General features: G+C 44.6%; 1 protein-coding gene and 1 pseudogene across 4 annotated transcripts in view; one reads left to right on the forward strand and one right to left on the reverse strand.

The window, feature by feature from the left end:
- Positions 1-236: 236 nt before the first annotated feature.
- LOC142840100 (small nucleolar RNA SNORA24) lies at positions 237-323 on the reverse strand (annotated as a pseudogene).
- A 1,760-nt stretch (positions 324-2,083) lies between these two features.
- The window catches only part of Lpin2 (lipin 2), a 66,551-nt gene continuing 47,433 nt past the window's right edge, over positions 2,084-21,201 (forward strand). The window contains exons 1-2 of one of the 4 annotated variants that reach the window (XM_075956441.1): positions 2,084-2,262; positions 13,154-13,285. Coding sequence is in view for 1 of the 4 variants with exons in the window: in XM_075956438.1 (XP_075812553.1) it covers positions 21,003-21,104 (102 nt within the window). In the remaining 3 variants the exon portion in view is untranslated. Of the gene's footprint in view, positions 2,263-3,160; positions 3,261-13,153; positions 13,286-20,987; positions 21,105-21,201 lie in introns of those variants that run through there. The other 3 variants (XM_075956439.1, XM_075956440.1, XM_075956438.1) reach the window with 3 other exon arrangements.

The raw sequence follows: 21,201 nt of genomic DNA on the forward strand, positions 1-21,201 counted from the left end.
ACCTTGCTTTTCTTGATACATTGACTTTTTTTTTTTTCATCATGTAACAGCAATGAGTTCAGGTACTACCTAGAAACGGTTTAAGAATAGTTTAGCAAGCATGCCCATTCCATTTCTTAATCATCAAGGATGTTATTTGGGCGAATAAGAAACAGACACTGAGTAAACAGAGACAGCTTTATCAATCAGTAAGAATATGCTGTTCCGTCTACCGCCATACCACCCTGAACGCGCCCGATCCCGTCTGATCTTGGAAGAATATGCTGTTCCATGGCTTGTAATGGGAGGCTGCCACAGCCAACAAGTCCGGAAAACACATGGAGAGATGTCCATTCTTTTTCTTATTTCCTCCTAGTGCTATTTTCCAAGACAGGGTTTCTCTGTGTATCCATGGCTGTGCTGGAACTCACCCTTAGACCAGGTTGGCCTCGCACCCACAGAGATCCCCCTACCTCTGCCTCCCAGTGCTGGCATTAAAGGCATGCATCATCACCACCACCTGGCATAATGTCCATTCTTAAACAAAACATCAAAATAGCACAAAACACAAGCCCCAAGGGAAAAACATCTTCTACGTAAGGGATAAGAAGGCCTCCCTTGTTTGAAATAGTGGAAGAAGACTGATCAGATGAAAACAAAACAAAACAAATAAAATAAAACTAAGCTCCATCTAGACTAGAAGTGGGACAATTGGTGGGGAAAGGCTCCTGGCTATGGAACCGGAAGGTGGTAGGGTCAGAAGGTCAGACAAGACTTGAGCGTGAAGCAGATGGGAGCTGGGTGTGCCCCAACTTCACAGGTGTCAGGTACAGGAAGTCGAGGGACATTCAACAGATGTTTAGTTACTCCCTGCTCTGCCTCAGGGGTAGTATAAGTCAGGCACCCCCCAGAGAAGGAGGAAAATACTAGAAACGTGAACCAATCCTGAGTAAGTTGTCAAACCCCAAGGGGGCGGTGGCAGAGGAAGGGCGGCTTGTCTAGGGCTTCCTGAATGACGAAAGGAAGGAAGCTTGAGACTATTTCTCTCCCAAGGTAGGAGGTAGTGAGACCTACCCGAGAGAAACAGGAAAAGTCGAGTTGGAGAAAGAACAGCTGGAAAACAAATAGTAACAGCGCATTCTACAGACCAGGCTGTAAGCCACATCGGCCGATTCATGGGAACCACATTGACTCAAGGCGCCCATCAGGGAGGTGTCTCTGTTTCCTGTGTATTGGCTTGGATATTGAGGAGAGGGTCCTTTCTCTTTTAATTGGACTTCTCCACAGTGGAGTAAGATCCTTCTAACAGTGACCGGAAAGTTTCAATCTTTAAAAAAAAATTTTGCCGGTGAATAAGATGAAAAGCCGCAATGAAGCAAAAATTCCTAGTAGGTTAGGGTGTCTCTGTCGGGCCTTAGTTGAGGAAACCTGGTAGAATCCCACACCGTGGTACTCGAATGAAATGGTTGCCTGTGCAGAGAACTGGTTTCCTGGGCCCTAGCAGAGCCCATGCCCATCACGCTGTGTTGTTGTAAGGACACCGATGTGTCCCGGCCCATCCCGGTGAGAGTTTGTATAAATGTATGTCTCTCTGGCCCCGAGACTGCATGAATGTGCTCACCGTGCGCACGGAGAAATTAACAGACATTTGGTAGTGTTGCCATAGGCTCCCATCTCTACTTCCAACGAAATAACCGACTGCAGAAAAACAAGATAAAAGGCAGCAGACACTCCTAATAGTCACTGTGGCAGCCGTTTTGCAAAGTGTACTTTTAAATAGGAGGTCTTATAACTGAGCCTAGAGGGGAAATAGGCAAAGATACAGGCTCTGCAGTGATCAGATCTACGTGCACTCGTGTTACATGGGCATAGCGTTTCCACACCATCATGCAACGGACCGTGTTGCACTCTTTTTGGCAGCTGGGCTCTGAAACCCCGCGCATCGCCGCAAGGTTGCCATAGGGACCAGAGGAAACTTTTCAAACGCTTCTTCCGAGGCCCTCGCGAGCAGCGAGCCGCTCTCTCCCGGCGGGGCCCGGGGCGCGCGTCCCGCGGAGGAGGCGGAGCTTGCATCACGTGGCCGGGGCGGGGCGGGGCGTGCGCGCAGCCCACCGCCAGCTCGGCCGGCGCCGCGGCCGCGTCCCATTCATGAGGCCCGGCGGGCTCGGCTGTGGCCCGCGGCTCCCGAGGCGGCGGCCCCGCCCCCTGCTCGCCCGCTTCTCGCCGCAGCCCGCCCGGGGCGAGCGACCGTCCGCCGAGTGATTGCCGCGCGCGGTGCCGCAGGTAAGCGGGCCGGGGACAGCACCGGGGGTTCTCGGGGGCTGCTTCCCCGCTCGCGGCCTCGCCTCGCGTGGGCCACGTAGCCGCTGCAGCGCTTCCTGAGGACGCGCGGGCGTCTGAGGGGACACCCCCCACTACCACCTTAGCAGCGGTCCTCGGGGCCCAGCGCGGCGCGGCAGGGGGATGGCCGCCGAGGTCGTGTCTGCGCCCCCCCCCTCGGGCCTGGGGGAGGGGGCACCGGCTCGCGATCGCGGCCATCCCCCTGCCGGGGCTGGCGAGGTGCTGTTATTCCCCCAGGCGGTTGGCTCGCCCGCCGCTGGCTCCTGCAGGCCGTGGACCAGGTTCAGATGTGAGTAGCCTGCTGCCCTTGCCCCTGGGGGCCCTGGAAGGTCCTGATTGGTGTGGGAGCCGGAGCTCCGCGGCCCAGTTTTGAGCGCCGCGGATCCACCCCCAGCATAAGAAAATTATTTTCATTCAAATTTAGGATGGCTTTTCGGAGACGTAATTATGCAAAATAAGACTAGGAAGATCGCCCTCGCTTTCAGAAAGTACTGGAACGCTGGATACTTGGAGAGGCTCTGGGATTACTAAACAAGCGGCCACACGTATTTTTAATGCATATCTGAGACTTCAAAAAATTAAAAATTGAAACCGAGTCTCCTGCTTCGGTGCTAAAGCTATTTTGCCCAACAGTAGGGATCCAAGTTAGGTTGTTACTGAATCTCGGCTCACTAATTAACAGTATTTTGCTAATACACGGTCAGTTTTGAAGTCTATTTTGGGATCATTTGCCAGTTATTTAGAGTATGCGTCGATCTGACGTTGGTTGTTTTCACTGGCTTAAGACCCAGAAGTGTGGCACTGCCAAGCCACCAGGCGGAGGAGGAGACAGGTGTTGTTAGCCCTTGTTGGGCTGCCCAGCCCACAGAGCACGTTCACAATACCGACGGAGTGGCCACCTGCGGGCCAGACCCAACCGGAATTGAAAAGAACAAAGCTACGTGAGTGTCGGGCGCTGTGGGTGGCTTCTTCTTCCCAGTTAAATGAGATCTTGGTTGTGTTTGATCGGACCCAAGGGTCTTCTTGTTGAAGTGGTAGCAGGCATAGCTGTGGGACGCTAGAAATGAAATGGTTGGTTCCACTTTCTATTTGGCACAGTTGAGATTCAAGAGAGAAGTCCTGTACTTAGAGACTCTGGGAATGGGAGCCTTTGAAAGCCCCTGAAGGCGCCAAGTGCAGTTAAGAAGTGGATAACAGGGTGCCCCGGGCTTTGTTTCTTGTATGGCTGTATGCTTGCTCTCATCACTTGGCATTGTGAATTTTGGTTTATTGGTTGGGCCATATCCTGCACTGGGCGCAGAATCTCTGCTGTCAAGACTCCAGTAGCTGTTCATTACCAAGTACAGAGGCTGGCTTTTAGAAGAGCTTTGGTGGGGCTGGTTGAACATAGGAGGCAGCAAGCAGTTTGCCCTCGTAGGTCACTGGGAGCCCGTGGATCTTCCCTAAATGATGAGTTCATCACATTTTCTTGGATGGCATGCCACGGATGGGTAATGGTGGTGCTGCCGCAGGTCAGAGGTGGTCCGAGGTTAAGTTAGGCCAATGAACATTACCTTGGACATTTTGTAGTGTTTAAATATTAATATTCAACTTAAATATAGTACAGGTCACTGTGTGAACAGCTCTTCTCTTCAGCGTTGAATGCATAATATACATCAGATCTGGAACATTGAACTGGAATCATTCCTGCCAGGAGGTAGACTGGGCTGCCTAGCAGTCTGTCGACAAGTTTTTAAATCTTAAGTCTTTGTGTCTTTTAATTTAAATCCTTTGTACTTACCCTAGGGACTGTCACTTTTGTGTCTTTTTGGGCATAGGGGCTGTAGGACCTGTACGTGCTCTTTTCAGTTGGTAGGCGATGCTGTAGGAGTATATTTGGAACTTTGCTTTAGCTGTCTCTGCTTCCCTTCCTTGCTAAATTAATACTTTTGACTTAGATGCAGGATCTCTGGACCTATGGCTTGCCTTCATGGTGAAATAGTTTTGTAGTTGGGCCTGCGGTTGCCTGAATTCTATAAAAATTATGTCTCAGTAAACATTGGAAGAGCTTAAAGATACCATGTGGAATGCCTGCTCTCTGGTGATACCTTGAGGATAATAGTTTTGGGGGACAGTCTTATACAGGTAGCTCAGGCCTTGAACTTTGCATTATATGGTACCATGGTTAATTTAGGAGGTTTGGGACTTGAACTCAGGGCTTTGTGCATACAAGGCAAGGTCTCTACCAACTGAGCTATATCACAAGTCTCTTGTAATAAAGTATTTAAATAAATTTTCTGATTCGCCTTGCTGACAGTTGATGGCATCTACCTCCCCTGTCATTGCCATAGGTGAATGTGTGCACTTGTGTGCGTGTAAACAGAGAAAGGAGTCAGCTGTTACCTTATGTCATATTCTTGGGGGACAGGGTTTCTCCTGGAGGTCATGTTTTCAGTTACACTGGTAAGCCCCAAGTCTGTCTCTACTCTTCTGCCTGTCCCCCCCCCCCCCCGTGCTAGGCTAGTAGGTGTGTGAGAGACCAGTGGTGCTGGGCTCTGAACCCCGATCTTCATGGTTGTACAGCAAGCTTTTTTAGCTACTGAGCCATCTCCAGCCCCAGCAGTATACTTTAATAACTAAGCACTTTCCACATTTAGGTTCTATATTTTTCAAGATGAACATATGAGGGAAAATGGCTCACTCTTGGGGAGCACAGGAAATCAGTAGGGATCCCCCAAGTGCTGGTAACAACCTGGATACAGTGGTGAGCTGGCCAGAAGACTGCCCTGCCATTCTCGTCTGTTACCCTCTCCTCGCCCCTGTTCATTTATGGCTGGAAGCTCGAGTTGATGCTCTCCTCACAGTCACAGGAGATAGAGGACGGGAGAAAGAAAAGAAGAAAGCCCTGCAGATTGCCACAGCTGTAATCCCCGCACTCTGTGATCCTGAGGCAGAAGGAGCACCAGTTCCAGGCTCAGGTAGCCTGGGATACACAGTGAGACCTTATGTCAAAACAAACCAACGAAGAATGTGCTAGGCGATGAACTGTATTACCCTGTAACCTTGTGATGTGACTCAGGGCAACATGAACACGTTTTAATTTGATCACTGATTACAGCTGAGTCTTGTTTTAAACAACCATTTACATTGGCTTATTTGTGTGCCTGTATTCTGGAGCCAGTGTTAGTCCACCGTGTGGGCTCCTAGGGACCAAACTCAGGCTGTGGGCCTTGCTAGCAAGTGCCTTGCTGAGCCATCTCCCAGGCCTAGAGACCTTTGCCTTGAAAGCCTTTGGATATTAACTTTCAGCGATTTTTTTAAACATGTGGACTTAGATGTTAATGATGTCACTAAGAAATGAGGAGAGAAAGAATTCTGGCTTGTATAGCCTATCAACACGGTTCTGTTGTCAGCTCCTCCGACCTCCATTTTACCTCTGCACAAAGCCAAGGTAGTATTTGATTGCTAATTCCTTTTGAATTTGGGTCACCGCTGAGAAAGGTGGTGTGGTGGCGGATAACAGCTCTGAGAACATGAGCTTTTAAAAATTGTTTGCAGGGTGGCACTTTTTCTTACTCTGGAGCTTAGAATTGTGTAGTTTGGTACTTATCTCTCGTGACACACACTTTGTGAGCTGTCTGGTGTAGGTTTTGTCTCTTGGCTGGGTAGACGCTGCCTTCAGAAGAACAGACCTGGTAGGCATTGGCAGCCAGTGGGTCCTGTTCTCACCCAGCCTTTATCCAGTTTCTCCAAAAGCCCTCACTGAAGACTAAGTTAAATACCACTGACTATCTCATTTCATGTCACTTGCGTCTTACACCAGACTTCCTTAGCCTCATGTGTTGCTTAGTAATATGTGTATTGTCTCGAGTTTTCATTTGTATCAACCAGAAGTGTAGATAAAGTGTTAAGTGGTTTATAAATTCTTAGTTGTTTTCAGCGCCTATCTTTCCTGTTCTAGAATATACAGTGATTCTTAGTTTTCATCTTAGTTCTCTGAGTTTTTCCTCCCCAGATACCAGTGTCCCACCTCCTTGTATTTTCTTCTGCTTCCAGCATTAACCCCTTTCGCACGGGGTGACATCTGTTACTCTGTGCCTGTACTGCTTCGGGATTTCTCTGGACTCAGCTGTGGATTTTTTGTAGTTGTTAGGGTGAATAACTTGGTCGTCTTAACCTTTCTGACAGTCTGGGTAGGCAAAGCCCCTTTGCCTCTTTTGCTTTCTGTAGACATTGACCTAAAAGGAGAAGTAACATTGAGTCTAAGTTCTGGGGCGTTAGTCCTTGAGGGTCGAGCATAGGCTAGTGAGAAAGTAGGAGACTCAGATTGGTGGCAGGTTGGGCTGACACCTGTGGAGTGGGTGTATGGAGACAGAATCTGTCAACTGCATGTGCTTCAACCTCAGAGGGGATGGACAGGGAGTGCTGGCCGGGAGCAGAGGCACTTGCTGTAACTTCAGTGCCTTGGGGGATTTTTAAGTCTTGAAGTATTCTCTCATTATTTTTAGAGTAATAGTTAAAGTATGTAGTGGGGGCCTAAAGAGGCAAGAATTGTAAAATTTACGGAACATGATTAAAGAGCAGATTCCAACAAGATTCTAGATTGAAAAAAGTATTTGATCTTAGTGGTTACATTAGTTTTTGTTGTTATTGTTGTTGTTTTCGAGACAGGGTTTCTCTGTACCTTTGGAGCCTGTCCTAGACTAGCTCTTGTAGTCCAGACTGGCCTTGAATTCACAGAGGTCCGAGTTCTGGGATTAAAGGTGTGCACTACCACCACCCGGCTTACATTAGTCTTCTTTATTAGATAAAGAAGAGGAGCTTCAGGTGGGAAAAGCATCCTTCAGAAGTTTTAAGATTGGTCCAGGAAGAGAAAGTAGATTTAGTGGCTGTTTGAATTTTTGCTTTTAGCTATTTCTGAAATGTAATGGAAGGAATAGTTGACTCAAGAATATTTATTTAAGTACCTGCTTTTAAGCCTATAGTACAGTGGTTTCTCCCATGTGTCCCACCATGCCTTTTTTTTTTAAAAAAAATAAAAAGTTAAAATTTCAAACAAAAAGTTCATTGATGAGGATCGAAATGAATTGTGATCTGATTTCCCGCCATGTCTGTAGTTAACAGGAATTGAAGCTTGGATCGGAGCTCCTTGAGTTGTGCTACATTGTCTCCAGTAGCTGACTGTGTAAACTCCTGGTCTTTATGAAATGAAGTGACTGTAAGTCAGGAATGTCTGGGCTCCATGAAGTATCTGTGGAGATCAGCCTTTTGTTTAAAGTGATGGCGTTAGTCTTTATTTTCCTTTTTAAACACACCAAAGCGTCTGTCTACACATTGTTTCTTTAAAATGTCTTGCTCTTGTTTTCAGTGAATAAGAGGCACCTATGTGACATTATAGCCATAGCATCCAACTAAATATGAAGGACGACTTAAAAGAAACTGTAATTTACTATTATTTCGGGCAAGTGCTTATTAGGAAGGATTGATTTTTCAGTTGTAGGATTTTCTAATGGTTCACAGCTTACCTAGTTCATAGTAGCTTACTGCACCGGCATGACCAGAAAGGTAGGACTTCGGAATGTGAGGTTTCAGTATGGTCTGTCCACTAAGCGTAGTCTTCAGGCGGTAGAGATGCCTGCTACTTCGTCTCTTCTAAGGCTGTGTCTTGGTGTCTATAAAAACTTGTGATTGCTACTGTAATCTCTTGATTGAGCACCTTCTTTGGGAGTCATTGTGCCAAGAGCTTTATACTGATTATGTCTGAGGAGTCACAACAATCGTGCTAGGCAGAGATAATAGCCCTGTTTTCTATGGGAGAATGCTGGAGCTAAGAGGTTTCCGGAAGGCCAGGCAATTCCCCATGGCAGTAGCCACCCTCCTTTGCCCTTGTCTCCTGGCCACACTGCCCGAGGATTTACAATTCGTAAGCATTTATTTGACATCCCTAATCAATTTTAGGAATCTGTTTTTATTTGCATTTGATAGAATAAAGAAACTTGTTAATGCCAGCATTATAAATGGTAATAGCAAGCACGCGTCTGCTGTGGAACCTTAGGTTTCTCTAAAGCATTTGTGTGTGCAATGATTGAGACAGGGAGAGAAAACAGTGGGGAAAGTAGTGGAGTTGAAGAGGTCGCCATGCCTGCTCGTACCTGCTCCTGCTCCGGAACGAGTTGATGTTCCCTGCCTCCCGACCACTGGGCGGAGACTGCACCAGATGAAAGCTACTTTTCAAGAAATGGGATCTCTAAATTCAAACACTGGAGGTGGGAAGGAGGAAATGGTTGTTAGACTGTTTGAGACAGGCTCTGAGTAGCCACTATGCTGCTGCCTTGAAGTAAGTTTGTCCCTGAGTTGCCCCTTCTTTTCTGGGTCCCCACTGTGCAGGAGAAGTAGTAAAGGTCAGCACTGGATAGAGTGAATCTTGGTTCCATCACGTGGGTACCCAGCTGAGACCTCAATACAGTGGAGCATGTATTCACACGCTCTACAGTCTTGTCTTTAAATGGTACTTCCTCACTGTATCGTTTGCCTTGCTCAGTACCTACACGTGCAGGTAAGGTCCCTGTGGTGGAATTTTACTCCATATAATAGAATAAATGACCTAAGAACCTTTAATAAAAAGAAATATATTCAAAACTATGACTACACTTAAAATGTTTTAGCATATATTTATTGTGCAAAATAACTGATTTCATTATGGCATTTTCTCATGCATACTTTTGCTACCTAGTTGACTCAGTTGTCTCTTTGGAGAGCTGCTTGGCTAGTTCTGATGAGTAGATGAGGGTATGTGTTAGACCATATGGTAGTCTATATGGTAGACCATACCTACATAGAAGTCAAGAGGCCAGGTGCAGGCTGAGAACTCCAGCTGGACTAGATGCCAGGGTTGAGAGTCACGGGGCAAGGGGAAGTTGCTTCTTTTGTCTGAGAGTAACCTGCCGTGTAGTTGGGGGACTGAGCTAGTCATCTTAGACCCAAAGCAGTTTTCTAAACTGGGTATCGGGGATCAGGAATGGGATTCAGTTTAGGAGACGGGAAGTGAAAAGCAAAAGAAATATCTTGGAGAGAGTGCTGTTTATATTTTTTAATGTGCAAGTGTTTATTTGAAGGATTGTTTTGTATTGTAATGTAACCATTTTGTGTGCTTGCATAGAATTTCTTCCTGGACCTTCTTGTGTCAATGCGAGCATCTCCATGAAGGACTGTCTGCATCAGGCTGGCCTGTGGGGGTGTCTGTGGGGTTGTCTTGGTTGCTTTAATTGGTGTGGGAAGACCCACCCTGAAAGTGGACTCTGCATCCCCTAGTGTGAGGCCATGGACTGTGTCAGGGTGACAACTTCTCAATGAAGCTGTCTAATATTTTCTCAATTTCTTCTACTTATATTTTCATAACCAAATATTGTTCAGAACTAAGTGTGTGCAGTGGTTTTACTATTTACTACTCATGACGTAAATACTCTGGCGTGAAGAGTGTATGCTGGCTTTCATATCCAGCTGCCCGTGGAGTAGCTGTCTTGTCCTGAGTGTCTCTCATCTTTCCTCTGCTGGGGCTCTGTCCTAATTCTTTGCTCGCTTTCTCTCTACTTTTTGGAATTGCTGCTTTTGAGAAGTTAACTAGTTTTTTTGTTTTTTTTTAAACTTTGTGTTTTTCTTTTTTCCTTCTGATTCTTTCTTGCTCCTCCTACTTCATCCCTTTTAAAAATGTTTAACTATTTAGCAATTTTTTTCTTTATTACTGAAGTGTCTTGTTTATGACGTGGTGTGTATGCGCCCTCAGACCAGGCAGGGTTAGGAACTAATTGGAACACCTGGGAAATACCTGCCCCACTCCTGGCTTGTTTGTTCTCACACTTGAATAGGAAGCAGGTATGTCACCAGAGTCTGAGGCCAGAGGGCTTGAAAACCAGAGAATCCAGGTGCCTGCTAGTCCCGGAGGCGTCTCCCTTTGTGGAGAATCTTCTGTTGCACTGTCCTCATAAAGTTGAGGTGATTGGCTGGCACTAGGTTCTGTTCCTCTGACTGGGAACATGGGATTCCCGAGGCTGTTGGCATGTTCTATTATGATTGCCTTTGGTGCAGCCCTCAGCTTCATCCTCTGACTCGGTGTTTTGTGGAGACTTTCCATTTTCAAGGACCTTGACAATTTCAGTTTGTTATTACCATTGTTGAGATGAGGACTGGACAAGAGCTGTCTCACTATGTTCTAGACTAGGTTGGTCTTGAGCTCAGTGGGCTTCCGTGATCTTCATGTTTAGTAGCTGGGGCTGCAGGAGTGCATACCACATCTGGCTGACTTCAGCACCTTTAGAGAGCTAGTCAGTCTTTTGTAGGATGCTTCATTGTTAGAGTTTGCCTTACAGTTTTCTCATGGTAGGATAGGTTATGACTTATTAAGAGGAAGACCGTGGAGAGTAAAGTACCATAATTTGACTTAATAATGACCGTGGCCTTGGTCACCATGCTGAGGTTATGTTTATCAGATTTTTCTCCACTGAAAACCTAATCTGTATTTTTAAAAGATTTTTTATTTTATGTGTATGTGTATTTTTTTTGCATGTATGTGTGTACACCATGTGTGTGCCTGGTGCCTGTGGAAGTCAGAAGAGGGTGTTGGGTTCCCTGAAACATCATTTTGTCTTGATTATCTGTAAAAGTCTTCTTACTGAGTTAAGGTTAACAACTAGAACTCAGAGCTTAGATTTCCTGTTTCGGAGGACACACTCCGACCCCTGATAGCATCACGGAAGGATAGGTGTGCTGCTGTGTAAGCTTCGCAGGGTGTCTAGTAACAAGAATATTTTACAAGGAAGAGCAGAAAGAAAGCCCTTAGGAAATGATCCTCAGATTTTAACTGGAGATTTTTGTTCAGTCTTGTGTAACTGCTAACATTTCTGCTGATTCTCAGATTTTATCAGCTGAGCATTGCAGTCACCGCGTGCTTCATTCTTGCTTTCTTTCTGAAGTAATTCAAAGGGTAGCCAAATTGAAGAAAACAGCATCAGGGCCTGGTTCTACAGAATTAATCTTGTCTCTTTTACAGGATAGTCATGTGACCAAAGCTCGTCCCTGTGCTTCCCTTGGGTCTTTATTTTCAGGTGGCAGCCTTCCTGGACTTGTGCTTTAAAATACCCTGCCATATGTTTTCTTACTTTGGTCTTTCCAGGGCCTTCACCTAAAGCAGCCTCTCCCCCTCCCTCCTCTCTTCTTTCCCCTCCTCTCCCTCCCTCCCTCCCGCCTCCCTCATTTCTTTTTTCTAGCTGTCCTAGTATGAGACTTACTGTTCTTGTTGCCTTCTGTTGGCATAAGAACACAAAAGTGAGTGAGGTGGCTTGTCCGCCAGGGTTACTGCTTGATCCTAGCCTACAGAGAATGGTGTGTGTGGAACCTGTCAGGGAGTGAAAGGCCTTGAAGTTGCTGCATCCCTGGTGCTTCACCAACTTGTTGCTCTTGGACCTGCTGCTCTCTTGTTGAGCCCACCTTTGACAACTTGCTCTTACAGCTCCATCTGGAGGGAGGGGTAGCAGACTTTCCTCTCGGATGCTGGGGTTCTGAGATCAAAAGGCAGAAAAAATTGGAGATATTTGGGAAAAGAAATGAATGTGTATCAAGGGGACATGGAGTTTTGATTGCTTCTGTGCTGTCAACTAAACAAACTGCTGACTCAATGCTTATTGTGCCGTGAGATTACTGTGCTGCTAACGACCCCTGGAGGTCTCTCCCACCTGCAGGAGTCACTAAGTGATGATTGAGAGCGTGTGTGAAGCCACCGTTTTAGCAGAGCTACCCATGTCTGGATTTTACAGTGGCTGCGCGTTAGGATGCTGTCTCAAAGGGATTGCTATAGCTTTGACCTCCTCACTAGTGTTCCTTTGCATTTGAGTTAGGTTTAGAGAAGTACAAGCCTCCAAAGAAGTGTACACATTTATGAAGTGTTGCCAGTGACCCTGCTGTGCAAAGATGTGCAGTTTGCTTTTGGGGTTTCTAGCAGGCACAGAGATTCTGATGGCTGAAGGAAGACCTTTGGAGAACCAAGTAATACTTGGTGGGGGGAGGCATTGTTCTGTTTGGGGAGATATATGTAAATATGTGTGGGGGAGGGCACACTGTCCTAGGATGTGAGAAAACAACAGTTATTTCTGCATCTTCTCTACCTGTTGAAATGGGGGGTATTGATAGCCATTTTACAGATATCATGTAACACTATTAATCTAAACCTCAATTTATATCAAATTACTTCAGGTTCTTAATATTACTCTTTATTAAACATGTAGTATAAGGAACTGTTGGTACTATTAATAAAAATGTAACTGTAGAAGAGGAGGATTAAAAACACAGCCAAATGTACAAAGACTGCTGTGGTTTTCGTGTGTGTATGTGTGTGTGTGTGTGTGTGTGTGCGCGCGCACGCGTTATACCTAGTGCCTTGGGCATGCTAGGCAACCATTCTACCCCGAGTGACATACCTGGCCCATATTTTGCCCATGTTATCACCAGTATATAAATTTCATTTATACTGTCATTCTGGAAAACACCTCTCTAAATTATTTTTTTAATGTCAGTGGTAGAATATATTTTTTACTTTTCAAGTTTTTGGAAATAGCTAAAATCTTATTCACCAGGTCAGTGATGGCACATGCCTTTAATCCTACCACGCAAAATGTAGAGGCCAAGGCGTCTTTGAGTTTGAGGCCAGTTTGGTCTACAGAGTTAGTTCCAGGACAGCCAATGCTACAAAGAGAGACCCTATCTGGGGCGGGGGGTGAGGGAGAAGACAGTTAATCATTCATATAAGAGTAATGAATTAATTTTTTGGCTCATAAGTATTGTGTATGACTTAATTAATTTGCAGGAGTGCTCTTAGGCATTGATGATCCAGTGGTTTAGCGTGCTGAGTGCTCTTCTCAGAACCACACTGGGTTCCCAGTGCTCCTGTCAGACGGCTCACAAGTACCTGTAACCTCACAGTCCATATGCACATAATGTAAGAATAATAAAAATAAATTTTTGAAAAAGGAAGAATTTTTCCAGTGGCAAAGAGGAACTGATAATGTACTAGATGATGGTTCATTGATTTATCACAACTTTAAGAGCTGACTCAAACACAGCGTTCATGTTAAACAGATTTTGCTGAGATGTAAATGTGATTGAAGAGTGTCGCACTACAAGTTGGAAGAAAGGAATCCTCTGGGGAGAGCACCTCAACTGTCTAATACAGGCCTGAGAGAGCCCAGGCTGTTAGTTTCACCTTTACAGCCATTCTGACCCTTTTCAATCTCATACTGCCTGTTTGTGGCTGGAATGTGAATTACATCTGTCCTGTTGACGATGAGCTAGAGTGGAGTATGATTGATCGAGCTCCTTGGAATGGGAGAATGATTTGTAAAGCTAAAAGAGACTCAGAGAGCTGTTGATGTCAGTGAGAAATTAGATTCAATCATTCGTGTGCTTTCTTGTGTTCCCTTCTGAATCGTGAGCTCCCTTATGGCAGGGCTCCAACCCCAACAGTTATTGGTTAAGCACTGACTGTGGATAGGTCTTGGGGTTATTCGATGGATAGTTTTGTCCTCCTAGAGGCCAGCCTAGGCTGCCTCGTGAATTCTGCCCGGGCTGAATTGTAAAAGCCTGTCTCAAAGCTAACCAACCAACAAAATAAACAGAACTAACTAAATACTTGAATGCTGGTGATTCCCAAATGGAGTAGTTGCCAATAGAGGACTTTCAAAGTGATCAGATTTTTTTTTTTTTTGATTGTCACAATTTCGGAGAGGGTGCTGCTGACATCTAGTGGTTGGAGGCTTTTTATTACCAAAGAATTATCTGACCCCATATGCAAAGATTGGAACACCCAAATTTAAATTATTGAAAGCGACAAATCCAATCACTACTCCTATGACCTGGCCTCCATTCCACTGACCACCCCATCCCACTGTTCTGTTGGTTTGCAGCTGTCTGTTTGGTGTGGCTCAGGACATGCAGGACACAGATAAGAGGCAATCTCACTGATGCCAGCCACCGGTTCTCTTAGGCATGTTGATTATGTGTTAAAAAAAAAAAAAAGAAAAGAAAAGATCCGGGAACTCTGAAAAGAAAAAAGCAGACAGATTTTGTATTTTGGATACTCTGACGCTGTAACACTTTCTAGCGTGCAGGGGCCAGGCTTAGAGGCAATGGCCTATAGAAGGAACTGTTTGGTTCGTGAATATTTTATTTCCATATCCACATCTTTGAGTGATAGGCTTGCATGTGTGTATATGCTGTGCTACTTTAAGAACTGTTGTCATATATGTAAAGCCAGGTTGAGCATATGTAATGGCTATTCTTTGTTGTTAATTTGACTACTTCTGGACTTAACGAAAACCCTTGTGAGGAATTTTTTTAATTAAATCCTTTGGAGTGGGAAGACTAACTTTTAATCCAGATCTTCTGAGATGAGAAGATCCACCCAATCCAATGAAGAGCAAACTGTGTGGTTGCAAGCAGGCTCTGGAGGTGGTCTGATGTCATCCCCATCTTCTTCACCACTGCAGCTAGCTCCAGTACTGCCTCGCTGATAGTACTTAGTTATGTTTATCAGTTGTTTGTGCCCTTCACACGTTTTTCTTTTGAGTTCCTTCTGTGTTTACTGTTCAAATGCACTTTGTATCTGAAAGAATTACTGTACCCCTTCCCAAGAAACCACAGACCTGAAAGGTTGTTAATGGGATTTCCAGGTTCTAAGTTCTTGTCTATACTACAGCAGCAATCCATTTCCATAGGTGGAAAAAGGAGGGTGCCTGATACTACTAGTATTTCTTAAATTTTAAAAACTTAATTGTTCGAACATAGTGAAAGAAGTCATAGGAACAAAATTATCAGTCACCAGCTTTTCAGGGAGTCCAGAGACTCTCGAGATGGCAGTGTTGTGGAGAACCATCAGGGAAGGGAAAGTCCTCTCAGGGAGTCCAGGAATGTTTTCTTTGGCCAGCACACTTTAAAAATTATATTTTAAAATTTGACAATGAGACTTGTATCTCAATACTTTTTTTTTTCTTTAGCCTGGACTCACTGTGTGGTCCAGGCTGGCCTAACTCAAGACACTTCAGTCTCTTGACTGGTGGATCATATGCCATCTTGCCTGTTTCTGCAGAAATGGGATGACAGCAGTACTTAGCACGTCATTCCTGTGCACCAGTGTGCAGACTGAGTTGAAATGAAAGAGCTAAAGGACATTGAAATAAAATTTTATATAGTAAATAAGCTGTGTGTCTAGGAAAGAGCCAAGGACACCCGCCCACAAACACACCCCACTCACACCCCCTACACTCACACATCCCCCCACACCCCCGTACCCTCATGCCCCCCACATACACCGTACATTCCCACGGACATGCACCCCCACACTCCCCACACAATCCTCACACCCTACAACACCCCCTACACATCCACACCTCCCACACCCTACAAGCCCCCCACATCCACACCTCCTACACCCTACAATACCCCCTACACATCCACACCTCCTACACCCCATACACACACACACACTTTGCTTTCCCTGGGTAGAGGCTTTCTTCATTATTTCTGGCTTTATTTTATGGTAGCTTTGGCTAGAGACTCTAGCCAGAGAGCATAATTCTGATCCTTAATTGGACTGTCCAGCTTCCCTCTCTTAATGGGCAGACATGCTTGTAGGCTGCAGCCAGGCCACTCCTCAAAAATATCCAGAGAAAGCATGACCAAGACCATTGGTCAAGAAGGATTAGAGTTCAGAGCCATGCATGGTTCAGACTTTCCAAATTGAGGTATGGACATGCAATTTTCTAAGGGTATTCCACACCTTAGAAGAAATAATTTATTAACCCTTGAATATAGTAGATGAAAATATTGAGCAATCACTTTTTTATTCACCAATAGACAGCAAAGCAAAATGTAGAATGTGCTTTATTTTGTTTTGGCCAGACTGGGTGTTAAACCCAGGGCCTCATCATGCGTACCACTGAGCTACCTCCTCAACCCCGAATGTGTTCATTTTATATGTAAATGAGGAGTCTTGAAAGAAGTTGTTTAGTCTTTGGGAATCATTTTAATACTCCTCCAGGTATCTAATACCTTACCATATAAAGTTTACTCAAACAACAAATACACTAGGAACTAAAGAGATGACTCCAGAGGTACATAAAGACCAGGGGACCCTCTGGCTTCTGCTTTGTGTTCTTATTACACATTCACAGTTGATGCTGCTCTGTTTAGTTTAGAGATTGAGAGAGAGTATTAGGAAACACCGAAATTGAGTACCATACAGCTGTTACCTGCTACACAGGTGACAGATGTTGGCTGACCCTGAGAGTGGTAGCTAGAGGAATTTCTCCATCAGTCTCTTCAGGTTGTTTTAATAGTTTAAATAGGGAGTTGTAGCTAATTATAGCTGTATGAAGAAACTGCTTTAGTATCGACGATCTCTTCAGAATAAGGAAATCCTTATTTCAGGTGAGCTGTGGTTCTTTTTTCATGTGAGTCACTTTGTCATGAGTGATCTCGAAGCCATAGAATTATTGAAGTGAAGGCTATGGAATTCTCTCTCTCTTTTTTTTTTTTTTTTTTTTTTGAGACATGGTGTCAACTGTGTAGTTTAGTCTAACCTCAAATTCAAGGCAGTACTTCCTCCAGCTTCATTGTGAACATACGGGCATGCATCACCACATTTGCCTTGGATTTATGGTCCTCTTTGTAATTGCCGTTTAAAAATATTCTCATGATGATTTTTTACTAATCAAAATGCAATATTCTCTAGTTCCTTGTTAATACGAAAGGAAAGGATTGTTGTTCTCCAGTGTGAACACTAGAGGGAGTTCAGTCATTTTTGTTATAAATTGAAAGGAAGACTAGGTTGTAGCCTGAAATAATTTCTGTAGCATCAACTTAATAAAATTTCCTTACCTGAAATTTTATCATTTGAAGTTTCAAATAAATCTTTATTCTTGCTTAAGCACATGACAGCAGTCATGGTGGTGACTGCCTTTAATCCCAGCACTTGGGAAGTAGAGGGGCAGGTGGATCTCTGGTTTATGTAGTGGGTTCCAGGACAGCCAAAACTATATATAGTGATTCCTTGTCTTTAAAATAAAGAAAAAGAGGTGGAGGGCAGGGGGAAGGAGAGGAAGAAGAAAAAAGCCTTCTAGAGCTAGTTGTCCCATGTACCTCTGGGGTTAATAATATGTATGTATATATGCTACCTAGCATCATATATCGCCTGTGGAATCGGAACAGGATTCTGAGTCTCTGGACATTGTTTTAAACTTTGTTTCTTTGAAAAATTAAGTTTTAGGTGCTGGAGAGATGGCTCAGTGGCTGCTTTTCTAAAGGTCCCAAGTTCAATTCCCAGCACCCACATGGTGGCTCACGGCCATCTATAATGAGATCTGGTGCCCTCCTCTGGCCTAAAGGCAGGCATACAGACAAAACACTGTATACATAATTAATAAATCTTTGAAAAAAGGTCTTAGAGGCTTTCTTCCTGTCCCTTCCTCGTACCCTTTCCGCGGAGACAGTCTCATTGTATAGCACAGACTATTGTTGAACTTGCTGTGTAGCCCAGATTCACCTCCTTCCTGAGTCACCCTCTTGAATGCTGGGGTTGCAGGTATGCACCACCACATCCTGCGCCCCACGTTTTTGTTTTGAAAATCACTAAAGAGCTAACATAGTAGCATTTCCCTATAGTCCCGGCCTGGGCAAACTAAGGATACCAGTTCCAGGAAGTAAAAATTCGTAAAAATGCTGTGCAAAAGGAAAGTTCTCAGGATTCAGCTGTTTGTGTTTTAAATGGGGGAGTGGGGGAGAGGAATCTCCTTTAGCCCAGGCTGGCCTCACAACTCCCTATGTTCCTGAGGATGGTGCTAGACTTCCTGATCTCCTTCCCTTCACCTGTGTTGAGAGAACAGGCATGCACCATCCCACCTGCTTTGTTTGACTGCTTGCTGGGGATTGAACCCAGGGTTTCCTAAGAGTTAGGTAAGCACTCCTACCAAACTGATGGAAAGTGTCACCAGGTCAGTCTTGGGGAAAACTGTAGGTGTGTGTGCCTGTGGTGTCATAGCTTATCTCTGTTGGGTCCACGGTACATGTTCCTTTGCAGCCAGGACAGTCTGTGAGTTATTCATCAAAACAGTGACACACAGTACTGAGGTGGGCCGGAAAGCCAGCGGCTGCTCTGTTATGAAAGGGGACCTGTGAGGTGAACCTTGCCCAGACAGAGTTGTTACACCCACGGCCATTGCCCTGTGGACTCTCCCTGCTCTTCTTCTGTTGAGCTTCACCCCCGTGTCAGGTCAGCTGCTCTCATCCGCCCCCAGCTCTCAGCTTGGCAATCGAAACAAACAAAACCAAACAAAGAACTGGAGAAACTGAGGGAGTCATGTTCTGTACCTATGCCTTGAGTGAGTGACGTCTGGCTAATTGCTTGACCTCTTTCTGGGCCTTAGCTTCCTCGTATTTAGAATAGATGGTTTTTCTCTTTTCCACCTCACACCACCTTCTGCTTTTCTGCTTTCTTTCTACGTATTTTCTTACCCATATCCTATTTCCTCTGCCTCTGACTTTTCCTCACCTTAGGTGATTTCTCCTTAATCCCCTGTTCTGTTTTGCCTTATTCTTCTCCCTGGCCTCTCATGTCTTCCTCGTCTCAGAGGGAGGTTTTATTTCTCCTACTGATGCTAGGGCCCTGGAGCTGCTGCCCTTTGCGGAGGAAGAGACTGGAATTTTTCACATGCCATAACATTCCGGCCATCAAAACTCTTGTCACTTTTCTTGTGAAGGAAGGAAGTTGTGTACTGATGTACAATTAAATGGCAGGTGAATGCGGACGTATTGTCCTGACAGCAGCTGGGGAATGAATTGAATATATGATGGGCTTTCCTATTTCTCATGTTGGTGAGATTGATTTTTCACGTTTTCTTCTGTGGGCAGAGTAGCATGGTACATACATGAAGGTCAGAGGACGGTTGATGGAAGTTATGTTTAACTTTGACCATGTGAGTTCTGGGGATGGAACTCAAGTTGTCAGGCTTAGTGAGTAAGTGCCTTTACCCACTGAGCCGCCTCCATCTCTTAACCTTTTATTTACTGTAGCTTCATGGTATGGATCTTGGTGGAGTATTGCTGTAGTTAGCATTTCCATCCCTTTCTTGGTCAAAATTTTTGTTTTAGTTGAAGTTTTAAGGTAAAAGGAAAGGCTTAATAATGTAATACGCTCATTAAATGTATGTGTATCCGCTAGTTGATTAGTTAAATACTTGCATAGGATTCCTAGAAATCCTATCATGTTAGGTAAAATGTATTTCCTCCCTCTCATAATTGTCTTACAGCCCTAAAAACCAGTGGCATACAACAGAAATTGAATGTGAGCTATATATGTAATTTTAAATTTTCTGTGAGTCCCATTATACAAAGAAGTAGCGGGTCTGGAGAGATGTCTCTTTGTGTAAGAGGGAGCCTGCTGCGCAAACACCAGGACCTGAGTTTGGGTCCCAGCACACTCACACAAAAGCTGTATGTACCTATCTGTAGTACTAGCACTGCAGGAGGACCACTGGAGCTTAGTGTCAGACTAACTCTAAGTTAGCGAGAGACCGTGCCTCAAAGAAAGAAGGAAGAGCAGAGTAATACAGCGGGATACCTTGCTTAGTCTGTTGCGTTTGTGCACATCTAAGCATGTGCACCTGATTACATGATGTAGAAAAATCCACAGAATCAATAAAAATACTCCATGCAGAATATGGACTGTCGTTACAATACACATGCACCACAATTTTTCACCACCTTTTTTTTTAATACCAAATCTTTCAAATCTAGTGGCTACCTTCACTCCTAGTTTATTATAGCACTTAGTACTCACCTGTTTGCAAACTTAGTAGGCATATGTGGCAGGAGGCTATTTATAATAAACTCCAGAGTCTTAGAAAATGGCTTTAATAAAATGTTTTAACTTAAAAATCAAGTATATTTTATACGTGTGTCTGTCTATGTTACGTGTTTTAGGGTTTTAGAAAAGTTTGAATGAGGTTACTTTGTAGTGACATCCTGAGAGCTGGCCAGGGAATACTAGAATTTAAATATTGCTTTGTCATACTGTTGAAGTCTAGTTTTGTTATTTATAGAGTGCCAAGCCAGGGCATCTTCCAGATTTGTGAGAAAGACTGGGTCATGCCCGTACAGTGAAATAAAACTACTTAGTAGCTGGACTGTAGAAGTCTGGCTGAGCGGGAGACACAGTGATGCCATCCAAGCAGGTGTGCATCATATCCTTACATGACTGCATGAGTGTTTTCTTCCCTGGGTAGCTGTTTTTATTTCTACAGATGAAGATGTGATTGGCTTAGGGAATCATTAACTCAATCCCTGTTCTGTGTGACGGAAGCTGTAGTTGACTGTCTTGCGATTGGGCAGGACTTGGTACCTATCAGTGTAAACACATGGCACAGCCTGCCCCATGCCCCTGCTTATCTTCTTTGGAGAGATGGAGCTGAGGCATTTTGAGCAAATCTCATTGGTAAAGTAGTGTGTGCATTGCTTTTTTTTTTTTTAAAAGACCTGTTTGCTTTCAGTTTTAACTACATCCCTGTCTGCAACAGTTAGCACTTGATGGTCTACAGAATAACTTTCTGTTTGTTGGTGCCTTCAGCTCTGTGGGGCCATGCTTGATAAGCCTCTTCAGTTTTAAGATGTTTTACTTAGAAGATAACAGTGAAGATGAGAAGGCTCAGGAAAGCTCATTCAGTAAAACCGCAGGTGTTTATCGTGACAAGGCCCCTCCTGGCATTCTGGTGAGTTCCATTCACCCATGCCTCCATTGCCTTGCTTGAAGCTGAATCTGGGTAGTCCTGAGAAGGACAGCACCCACTAAGTGAAAGTGGTGGCTAC

This window comes from Microtus pennsylvanicus, chromosome 22, assembly GCF_037038515.1.
Source record: "Microtus pennsylvanicus isolate mMicPen1 chromosome 22, mMicPen1.hap1, whole genome shotgun sequence".
Taxonomy (NCBI): Eukaryota; Metazoa; Chordata; class Mammalia; order Rodentia; family Cricetidae; genus Microtus; species Microtus pennsylvanicus.